Raw genomic sequence first — 12082 nt, forward strand, 5'->3', positions numbered from 1 at the left:
AACCACGTGAAACAGAAGAGGATCACCTGTTTACCCGTTGCTGTAGCAGCATAGAGCTGAGACATTCACATTTTTTTGAGCAGTTTCTTTAGTGGGTGGTGAAAAGATAGTTCACACCTCCAGAATTCAGAAATAGTTAGTACCAGTTGTCTATGAAAACATGAATAGGGGTAATATAATATTAAACCGTGTAACTGAGGTACACTTGACAGTTAGTAACAATTCCACAATGTGGTACCACGGGTAAAGAGATGGGTCTACCAAACATAATTGGCTTTCACCATCGACTTTGTACTACTGTCCTCTCAATTTCTTCATTTTGATTTTGCTCTAGAGTTTATCATGTCTTCCTGATAGTGTTTGATTACCGTGTCTGTCTTTCAGTCCATCTGTGTGTGTCCTCTTTTGATAATTTACATTTTGTTTATTTAAATTTCCTTCCCATCACCTACTGGCTACATCCAACCCACATCTTGAGTCAGTTTCTCAAGTTTTGTTATTTTTTTATCTGTAGTCTGTATCTGGACCCTGTGATTTCTTTTGAACTTCGGTTTGTTGTTTGTACTTCTGAATTGCATTCTCAACTGTGTGGTAGTCCACAGTGACCACTAAATCTAAGCTGTCTGTCTTCTGGTGCATAATTTTGTGCGATTTCTTTTTCTTCAGCGCCTGTAAATTGTACTTTTATGATTTCACATTACCTATAACACAATTTTCCCGTGCAAAAGGAACTGCTCAAAATCCTGAAAGTGAGATTCAAATTTGAGTATCTGTACTCTTTACTCCATTTTTCCTTGTTTCAGCATTCAGTAAATGGGTGCTCCCCCTTCTGACCACTACAAGTTAATTTTCATTTTGGACTGTTCAGTTTTGTATTGAGGTTTTGTTTAGCATATTTTAACTACATATCATACTTGTGTATTCTGAAACGGTCTTCTTTTCGATAGGATGCTGGGGAATTCCAGATGATGAAAGTATGAAGGGCAAACCTTACACACAGCCGAGATTCAGATGTGACATCTGCGGGAAGTCATTCAAGCACTCTACATCTCTTTCTATGCACCGTCAGCTCCATCGAGGCCACACTTTGTGCCCCATTTGTCACAAAGTGTTCAGTAGAACACAGTACCTAAAAGTTCACATGTATGCTGTCCATGAATTGTCATCCTACTAGACATGTGAACTTAAGTGAAATATGTTCCTTTAAAAGTGGTAATCACATGTGTAATCTCTGTATTTCAGTGATCAGATTAATTTTTTCGCTGTAGTGAAACTGACATTTTAAACTACAAGAAAACAATGGTTACTTGTGTTCGTATGTGGCCCTTCATTGTGACATTTTTTGTTTATCTTGGTTAATGTTTTGAATAATATAATTCATGCTTCAGAAACTCTGTGCTGCACTGCTCCTTTATTCATGGCTTGTTGTTTAATGTCACTTGGGCACCCATTTCATTGATGATTGTAACAAGTTGAGTATCTCATAAAATACTGATGGCAGCAATATGAAACAGGAAAGTCAGAAAATTATATAAATTTATAAGGAAGCCCTGTATCCATTTCTTCAGGTGAATGCTTTCTTTGCTTAAATGTGATACACATATTTCTGCTTACTAAGAAAAGTAAAGCAGAAATAACGATGTGATGAGAGTAGCAATACCTTTAATTGAGCAACAGTTGCAGAAGTTATCGCAGTATATTGTTAAAAAAAAAAAAAAAAAAGAGGGCGCTTCACCAGTGATGAATTGTTTGTTTAGGGCTCAGACTGATTAGGTCATACGCAAACAACATTGATTTTCTGTTTCATTTACTCCTTATCTAAAATCCAGTGCATGCCTTGATACTCGTGCCATCATTATTTACATTGTGGATTTCATTTGTAGTGTGCTAACATGGAATCTGTTTGGGAGTTGGTGATGAGACAACAAGGTTGTGTGTTTTCATGCACTATTGAGCCATTAACATTAACTACAGTTATATTGTTTTGACCTGTAATTATTAGGTTGGTGCATAAGTTTGTAGGTTTTTGGTTTGCATGTTGGTGCTCCGGTTGCTGTGGGTTTATTTATCGATTGTCATTTGCTACGTGAGTTTACATATTGTCATTTTGTCTTTGGAAAAAGTGAATGGAGCTGCGGATGCTAGAAAATGGAGTGCCAAGTGGAGAAATCTGAACATTTCAGACATGTTTCTCTGTTTGACTTCAGTGGTAGAGGGGTGAAAGCATTAAGCCATTGGACAGAGCACGGCAAGAAAATGGTTTTCACGTTTCAAGGAGGATCGGTTTTGACATTAATGACTCTCCATGTTCAGGACGACCTTTGGGATTTGATGAAGATCAATCCACAGTGATCCATGTCATTGTACTTGAGAACTGACAAATATGATGAACTGTGATCATTCCAACATCGTGCGACATTTTCATGCAATGGGGAAGGTTCAAAAGTTGGGTGAGTGGTGTGTGGGTACAGCATGCTCTAAGCCAAAACAACAAAAAATCAGAGAGTTGGCCTTATTTACGTCTCTGCTTGGTGTCATCGTCTATTGGCTCGTGAGCAACACCAGCCATTCCTATCCTGTTTTGTTACTGGTGATGAGAGATGATGTCTTTATGCTAATATAAGGAAAAGAAAGGAATGGTTGTTTCCAAACAAAGCAGTAATTTCCCAGACAAAGACATGTGCACATCCACAAAAGCTAATGTTGTGCATCTGGTAGAACAGTGACGGTATGGCGTAGTACAAATTGCTTTCCAGAGGTGTAGCCATCACTGCTCACATTTAGTTTCAACTACTGAGACATTTTGCAGACGCAATCCAAGAACATTGACCAGGAAGGCTGCCTAAAGCTATTACAGGGTAATGACCACCTGCATTCTGTTAGGCTGACAAACAACACTACGTAAGAGTGGGGTTGGAAAGTCATTTTCACACTCTTGTTCTTGTGCCCTCAGATTTTCACCTTTTCTGCTTTCTCTTGAACACTCAAGGAGCTTCCTCTCTGGATAAAAATGTGATCCAATCATGGCTCGACGAGTTCTTCACCTCAAAACCATGTGATTTCTGCAGTTGCAGAATCGAAAAGTTACCCCAGCATTGGCAGACTGTTGTAAACAGTGAAGGAGAGTGTTTTATTGAAGATTGAAACTGCTGTTCTGTGTATCTGCCATGTGTTTTAAACTTATGGAAAAACACTAGGAACTTATACACCAACCCAATAGTTGCTGAGAAATAACTAGTCTTTAAAAAATATGAATGGTTGCAGTTTTTTCCAATAACACATGCAGTGTTCCCAAGTCATCATGCATAAATTGTGTATATAATATTGTAATGTTTCTGTTTTCTCATCACAGTCTGCCAAAAATATATCACATAAGCATAGCACAATTGTAGCCCACAATATGAGTAATGAATTTCACCACATGATGGTGACATGACTGTCAAAAGATATACTGGACTTCAGATTAAGAGAGACTAAAGTAGAAAATAAATGTTATTTTTGTAGCCATTGTACTTACAGGGGTTCCAAACAATAATTACAAGAAACTTGCCTCTCACTAAATATGCCAAATAATTAATAGGTTTACAGAAATACTTTTTGTAGTTCGGTTGGGCAACAACACTTTAATCTTTATACAGTGCTGTGTAAAGAGAGGTCCAGCTTAAAAGATGTGAGAGCCATATTGGTATTTATATAATCTGAAATGTTATCTTCTTTTCTCCAGACTCTCCCCAGCGCCTGTCGCTAGGCTGCTGGGGAATTCCGGATGCAGTAAGTAAACAGGGTAAGGGTAACATACCACCCAGGTTTACATGTAACATCTGCGGGAAGGTGTTCAAGCACTCTGGATCCCTCTCGATGCACCGCCGGCTCCATCGTGGTCACACCCTGTGCCCTATTTGCCAAAAAGTGTTTAGTAGGACATACTACCTCAAGATCCATATGCACCTCATCCATAATATAACAACAGACTGAAGCTTTGAACTTAAGTGATGCTCTGCATGTTGCTAATCATATTCACTTACACTGTTTGTGACTGATTGTTTTCTTTTAGTGACGGTAGAAAAGAGGCTAACTATAGATAGTTGAATAGTAATTTCAGCCTCTTGAAAGAATATGAACAACCAGAAAGGAGTAAACATTTAGTGGTGTTGCCAATTTTGACAGTTATTTATTTAGTATTTATTTTTATGTGACTGTTCAATTTTCATAGGCTGTTAGTTGTTATATTGACAAGTGTTTTGTACATTTCATTTAGACATGTAGTGCCTGCAAAATGGGCCATGTGATTTGAAGCTGATTTTACAGGAGAATGGAAAAAAAAAAGTTTTATTGAGTTCTTTGTGGCTCTGAAAATAATTACTCGTTTGCTATTTCTTTACTGTATTAGTATTCTAAATTTTCTTTAGCATGAAATTCTACATTGTAAACAAAAGAAAACTTTTCTGTGCATTCACATAGCCGCTTTTGCTTGTGCTTTCTTTTCCCCCCCATATGACAGTTTTTTACCATGTTTAAGAATAGTCCTCAGATTGTTATTTCCCAGTTTTTATTGCTAAACAGAAGAAAAATTACAGTTATATGTAACTGAATTGTAAAATAAAGTACAATGTCAAGAGTATCAGTGACAATTTCATTTTACTTACTTTGGTGAGCCGCAGAAAAATTGTTAAAAAGTCAAACTAAATTTTGAAGAATGCATACTTACTGTCCTAGAAAGTTTTTCAAGAATTACCATAAATTAAAAAGTAAATATAGAACATTACAATTTAGACGTGAAAACACTACTGCTCTAGTATTAGGGTTTCTAGACACTTTGTTCTTTACTTCAAATAAAAGGACGTGGAAACTGTATAATACAGCTATAATTAGTAGCATGTTAGTACACTTTGTCTATTAATGTTGCTATATTATACCTGGTAGTTGCTCACTTTTTAGCTTGTTAAAAAGCAGATGGCAGCCCTTGTTCACGAACATAGACATTTAGGCTTCGATTCCTTAATTTTGAGTGAATCAAGTGGTACACAAATGCTGCTTCTTCGTTGCGGGGATGGCTACCAATGTTATCTGTTAATTGTCATGCACACAATTTTTTCAGTGTGATAGATTTGTACCCTGATATTTGCAGTGGTGGGCTCCCTCTTTTCTTTTTTCTTTCCTATGCCTGATGGACGTGAAATTAAAGGGAAGGTATTCTTAATATTTGAAAAATAAGTGATCTGCATGGAAAATTACACATGGGTAAGTGTATTTCTTTCTGTTCCTTGCTTTGTCTATCCCATCACATAATGGGCTGATGTATATTTTGGAGGGAGAAAAGTCATTCCAGTGTGAATTCACCTTCAGCATACTGTTACTTATTATGTGTCAAGTTCTGATCTGATAGAAAGGGCTGCAAAAATTCCTTTTAGGACTTTGTTTTTATTTTCGTATGAACAGTTATTGGAAATGAGAACAGTTGTGCACTGCTGTAACTATGTAATGTGTGTAATTTTCAGTCTTTTAGCCATGCTGTATATAGCATATCTCTGTTTTAAGAGAAATACCTCATTGTTGGGCGACACATTGTGTATACTACTGGCTATCAGATAACTTGCATCAATATGTGTGATTATCGTCATTATGTTGTCAAAGGGTGCTGAAGTTCCAAATAATTTTTTTTAAATTTTTTTTAAATTTTTTTTTTTAATTTTTATTTGGTCATATTATCTAAACGTTGTGGGTATGTAAATGGAGTGGTAACTTTTTTGCATTTAGATTTAATTTACCTGATCCAACAGGGGTTTGTGTAATGTTTCTATTGGCTTTCCAAGGTTGCTTTTCCTTTTAATGCACTTGTATTTATGAATTTCTGTTGTGAAAGGACATGTCAGTTGTTGGCTGAGTGAGGGAGATGGTACATTGGTTAGCATTTGGGAGAATTATGGCTCAAATCAGTGGCCGGCCATCCAGATTTAGATTTTATGTTATTTCCCTAGATCGCTTCAGACAACTGGGATTATTCCTTTGAAATGGCATAGCCAATTTCTGTCAGCATTGTTTCAACAATTATATTTGTGCTCCGTCTCTGATGAACTCATTACCGATGGGATGTTATACCCTAATCTTCCTTCCTTTTTCCTTTAGTTCTTGTCAGGAATCTTAGATACTATTCAACAGACAAGTCTCCCTAATTAAATGAGAATGTTAATTGTAAACTGTAGAATGAAAATCTGAAAAACTGTGTTATAAGTAACATTTCAGTCACCGGTAGTAAATTCTTAAATAATTTAATGTTAACAGTGTTGTTGTGCTTCAGCTACTTACATGAACCTTCCATGAGCTGACACCATCTTTGAGACAATCGGAAATTGAAAATATTAATGTTAGCAAGTAGTTCCAGCTCAGTACAATAATATTTAAGAAATTGAAAAGGAAGAAGACTCGTCCACAAAACAAATCAATGTGAGTTAAAGGTGTTCATGCAGAATACTTAGTTGCAGAATGACTTCTAGAACCTGAAAAATAAAGAGAAGTGAAGCCACAGTGAGTCACACTGACAGAAAATGTCTTGCAGCAATTAGTAATAAAATTATATGGTATAGATACTGGGAAAATGGCAGTAGACCTCAATTTTATCGTTCAAAGAGGGATATTGTGATCTACACAAGGCTGAACTAATCAGTGAAATTGGACAGTAGATGATCTTACATTCCAGTTATATACTTATGATGTCTGTTCGGGCCCAAGCTTTTATTTATAACTTACATTTATATTCAGAAATCTCCATGCAGTTCTTCATGGATCTTTTGTGTTAATTGTCTGTAAAAAACAAAGAACTGTAAACATTTACTTGAGTGACCACTTCTGGTTTATCAGTTGGAAATGAATTGCTTTTTATGAAAGAACATGGTCATTTGTACATTGCACTTCATGGAAATAGCCAGCAGTGTTTGCTACTGCTGTTACTATGTTAGTTAACTGGACTTGTTCCACATGATGGGTGTATGACAGAGTGAATGAACACAATAGAAATAAAGTTAAATTGGCATAACTAATTTCTGCTAACCTCATATAGTAGACTGACAGGGAAAAAATTGCAATGCCAAAAAATAATTAATTGTAGAGTAATGAAATTGGGAATCTTCTGTCTAGGTAAGATATTTAAGTGATCAACATTACAAGATCCCAAGTTAATGTAAGCATGAAACAAGACATTACAATTATGAAATGCTGGTACATAAGTAAATAGTGCGACCACCAGAGGGTTGAATGCATGTGTGTAAACATGAATGCATTGTGTTGTACAGTGCCAGATGGAGTTCCATGCATGTTGCACATGGATAGTCAGCACAGGGACAGTTAATGCTAGTTGTGATAGATGCTGGAATTGTTGTTTGTTGATGTCCCATATGTGCTTGATTATAGACAGATCTGATGATTGTGCAGGCCAAGGCAGCATGTTGTCACTCTGTAGAGCGTGTTGGGTTACAGTAGCAGTATATGGGTGAATGCTATCCTGTGGGAAAACACCCCATGGAATGCTGTTCATGAATGGCGGCACAACAGCTTGAATCACTAGATTGACATACAGATTTGCAGTCATGGTGCATGGCATGATGATGACAGTGCTCCTGTCGTCATAGGAAATCGTACTCCAGACCATAACTCTAGGTGTAGGTCCAGTGTGTCTAGTACACAGACAGGTTGGTTACAGGCCCTCAACTGGCCCCCTTCTAATCTACACATGGCTGTCACAGGCCTGAGGCAGAACCAGCTTTTGTCAGAACAAACAACATGCCTCCAGCCTACTCTCCAATGAGCTCTCATTTGACACCACTGAAGTTCCAAACGTCGGTGGACGTCAGTGGAAAGCACGCTACAGGGCTGTCCTTCAAGTAACCAGTTTGTAACAGTTTTTTGTGTCGTTGTGATGCTAACTGCTGCCCAGATTGCTGCTGCAGGTGTAGTACAATGCACCAGAGCCATACGCCAAGCACAATGGTCTTCCCTCTCGGTAGTGCCAAATGGCTGTCCAGAACCTGGTCTTCCTGCAACCATACATTCTCGTGACCACCACTGCCAGGCAATCAAGTACAGCGGCTACATTCCTGCCAAGTCTTTCTCCATCATAGAAGGAACATCCAGTTTCTTGTAGCCCTAATTAGAAGACCTCATTCAAGCTCTGTGAGGTGATGACAATGACTTCTTTGTCACCTTAAAGACATTCTTGACCTGCATCAACTCACTACATCCAATCTCAAGCTCAAGACTGTTACAATGTGTATTTAACGCAAACCTGATTTGCATCCTCTATAGCACACCTACCAACTTTCGTTTATGTCGCACAACTCTTCATTCGTGTTGTGATTTGTTTGTTTGTTTGTGTGTGTGTGTGTGTGTGTGTGTGTGTGTGTGTGTGTGTATATTTTAGTGGTTCAACCTGGAATAGCAACAACAGTGTAAAAATAGAAACAACATACATATTGTAGGAACCACTCGGCCTCCATTGTAATGTGCTTGTTATTGATGTGCCCTTGGAACTGTTATTATTTGTGGGAAACGTACACAAAATACTGTAAACGGTATCATTTGTGTTTCAGAGTACATTTAGAAGACACTTTTCTTTAACACTTCGAAGATTTTCAGATGCAGCCTTCAGAAATGAAACGACCACTTTTTAATCTACATACTGTAAAGATGAAAATAGAAAATGAAACTGTGAAATGCCTTAGTATTTAGATGTACCTGCAGAAATAAGAAATTCAAACAGTTCAGCAACAATGCAGATGAATAAACACTGAAGACTTTCATGTCACAGCTTGCATCTGCTCTGCGCTCTTCTCATTAAACACATATGTCTATTCAAGTGTCTGTATGCATGACTTGGGCCTGTTTGTCTTCTGGTAAATTGTGAGCCTGGAATCTGGAAGGTCATGGTATCAAATTGTGATCAAACAATTCTTTTCTTCTTCTCCCCCCCCCCCCCCCCCCAAAAAAAAAAAAAAAAAAAAAAAAAAAAAAACCCCTCCCCCCCCTTCCTGCCAGGGTACCTTTAGCTTAGAATTCACATCTCAATGATGTGAATATTTGCCAGTACTGACATGTGGTTTGGATTCCATGTTAAACTGTAGATCCCTTTCCCTGGTAGATACTTGAGGTAGGTTAGGGACTAGCAGGTTGCTGAAGTTAATTCAATGACCAGGCAATTGAAACATGCAGAATTATTATTACTATGATTATTATTATAATACCTGACTTGCATTTTAGTTGGCGGATCCAGTATCATTACTGACACTAATACTGAGAAATGAAATCTTTTTCATTGGAATAGGGCACTAATCCTCCTCTTCCATCATTTCAAGTAAGAATCATTTGATATTTTGGGCACTGATACATGTCCTGTTGATCACCCTCTATACTATCATCATCAGTGTCATAATTTGATGTTGCTTTCCTTCTGTGCTTGTGTAATAATGTTACATTGTGGGTGAGGTAAGGTGTCAGAACCTGTTTTGGCTCTTGTGTCTTCATGATTCAGATGTAAAACAGAAATGAGAGTGGAATTTTGTGTAAATGATTGCACAATCTCCTAAGTAGCATCCTGGGGATTTGCCGGGGTTTTTAAAATTCAGACTTATTTGATGCATTCGTGCCATCTAGGAGCCAAGTAAATACGACATTTCACTATCTAGCAGGTGCTTATCCCAGTTGGTGAATGAACATAATGATTTTCTTTAGGAGGTCTGCAATTTTCTTCAGGGGTGATATAATGCAGAAGATGAGCAGTCGATGTACAGAATGTAAAGAAAATTGGGTGGTAAAAATCATTTCTTGAATATTTGCTTAGTGTGGTCGGAAAGAAAGTATTGCAATGTTTCAGTGTAGGAGTGCAATTTGTGTTGTGCAAATGTGTCTTAACTTATTCAGTTATTGGTCCCTCTTCATCACCAATCTCTTGGTGACAGTGACACATTTTTGTTAGATGTGGCTTTATGTTGCCCTTCTTTTTCATTCTATAGTACAGTTGCATTGCACCCCTTGATACATGATTATATACATTCCATTTTTTGTAGTGTAATGGTTCTGTGGCAGAGTATAACCTATCGTTTGGTTTACTTTCTGTGAGATTTGTGAAAAAATGGCTTAAGTGTAGAAATGGAAGTTGTATTTAATGCCAAATCCTTAGGTGTCTTACGTGATGTACACAGGTGATAATTCATTATCAGATGTACAAAGTTTCTGAACAAATGTATAATAGTAACAAGTTTACCTAACCATTACTTGTAACCTCACAAAACATTACATTTGAGTAAAATCAGATTCTAATTGACTTGTGACTTTCTTTCCGGCCAATATTTTGGGCTGCATGTGATCCTTAGCAGATGTTTATGTGTGCTGTAGTAATGTGGAGTATTTTGGTCTAGCTGGTGCAACAGCAGAGACGCTTTATCCAACCTACTGGGAGCGTGGGTTCCTCATCCGCAGTCCCATGTCAGTCAAGAGACCACCATTTGTTGAGTGTCCATGCTGCAAGAAGACATTCAAAAACCCAGGATCCCTGTACCATCACATGAGCACCCACAGGGGACAAACAAAATGCTTCATCTGTGGCAGAGTGTTCGGTCGTATACACACTTTGAAGATACATCTTGCCAAGGCACATAGTACTTTTCCAACAGGCTGGTCAGAAAGATCTAACAGTGACTGAAACATGCAATTTTTTCATGATGGAAGCTGAATTGAAACATTTGAAGTGGAGTATCTTTGCATGAAGAAACTTAGAAGTGTATGAATTATCCAAAATGTGACTCAGTGAACATGTAAAGGACTTGGAGAACTGTTACACATGTCTCAGTCATTGTGTTTACAATAGTCAGTTGGTGGAAATATTTGTACATCAAAGAACTGCAAACATGTTCCAGAAAATATTTACTGGTGTGTTAATTATTAACATTTCATTTGCACTTGTAGCTACATGTAAAAAAATTATAATCATAGAAAGAACTTTGGCAAGACAGTTTTATTGTTATTGTGTGAAATGTTTAAGAAACAATGTGCTTCCGTTTGAAACACCAATGATAAGATCCAATACACATCTAGTGTGCCTATGACTTGCTTCAACACTTCATTCCTGATAAAGATGAAACTCAGCAGATTTTTTCATAATTATTTACGTAAATTGCCTGTGTGGTAAGTATTCCCTCAATTATATGAATACCTCCGTTGGAATGTTTCTATTGCTGCAAAAACATGTGATAGACAGCTAATTTTTGTACTCGTAAATATAAGATAATCAATGCTTTAGTGACACCCAGTTTCATGGTTGAATATTTCTAATATTTTATTTGAATATACCAATTCATTGCTTTTCTTATTTGAACATTAGGCTAGAGCAAGTCACTGCTGTACACTGTGCAGAAAGTAACGAACAGTATGTGCACGTTATGTGGATTTGGTGCCCTCTGTCTTATGACAGTTTTTTTGTTGTCCATGGAGGTTAGATTGGTGGGCAAAAAATAATTATGTAATGGATGGAAAATTGTTGGTTATATTCTGAATAAAAGCACATTGTGATTGACATATGCAGTGATAGAGGACAGTATTGGTGGTATGCAGCCAACAATGCTTCACAAGGCTCTGCATGTAATCTAAAAAACAGGCAATGCAGTAGGCATATGGCACTCGAGAAAGAACTATGAGGACCATTTGGAAAGTAACCTCCTTTTGGCTGTACATACAGAAACTTCATAGAAAAGATTCTTATGTAAATCTTGAAACCAGTTCTTTGCTATTTTTCAACATAGTCACCATTTAAATTTAAGCATTTTGTCATACCGTAATTTACGAATTCCTTCTTCATAAAGTTCTGCCGCCTTTGTGCATAGCCAATCTTTCAAGGCATTTTGATGTTCATCATCATCATTGATTTGCTGCCAAGTAAGGCACTTCTTCATGTGAGTGAAGAGTTGAAAAATGTTTGGTGTCAAGTCTGGGCTGTATGGGCCACGACCAAAATTGTTCCGTTTGAATTGCTTCAAAATCAGAAGGCCTATCGTTCCTGCCTTCATTATGAGTGTTTGCTCAACCATTATTAAAAAAT

General features: G+C 37.3%; 1 protein-coding gene across 13 annotated transcripts in view; it reads left to right on the forward strand.

Annotated features, from left to right (window-relative positions):
* LOC124773262 (protein bric-a-brac 2-like) overlaps positions 1–12082 on the forward strand; it is a 533990-nt gene that overhangs the window by 158305 nt on the left and 363603 nt on the right. The window contains exon 7 of one of the 13 annotated variants that reach the window (XM_047249385.1): positions 10407–11012. The exons of 10 other annotated variants lie outside the window; for them this stretch is intronic. In XM_047249385.1, the coding sequence (XP_047105341.1) occupies positions 10407–10690 (284 nt within the window). In that variant the 3' untranslated portion in view covers positions 10691–11012. Of the gene's footprint in view, positions 1–947; positions 1356–3724; positions 4415–10406; positions 11013–12082 lie in introns of those variants that run through there. 2 more of the 13 variants (XM_047249390.1, XM_047249393.1) reach the window with 2 other exon arrangements.

This window comes from Schistocerca piceifrons, chromosome 2 (assembly GCF_021461385.2).
Source record: "Schistocerca piceifrons isolate TAMUIC-IGC-003096 chromosome 2, iqSchPice1.1, whole genome shotgun sequence".
Taxonomy (NCBI): Eukaryota; Metazoa; Arthropoda; class Insecta; order Orthoptera; family Acrididae; genus Schistocerca; species Schistocerca piceifrons.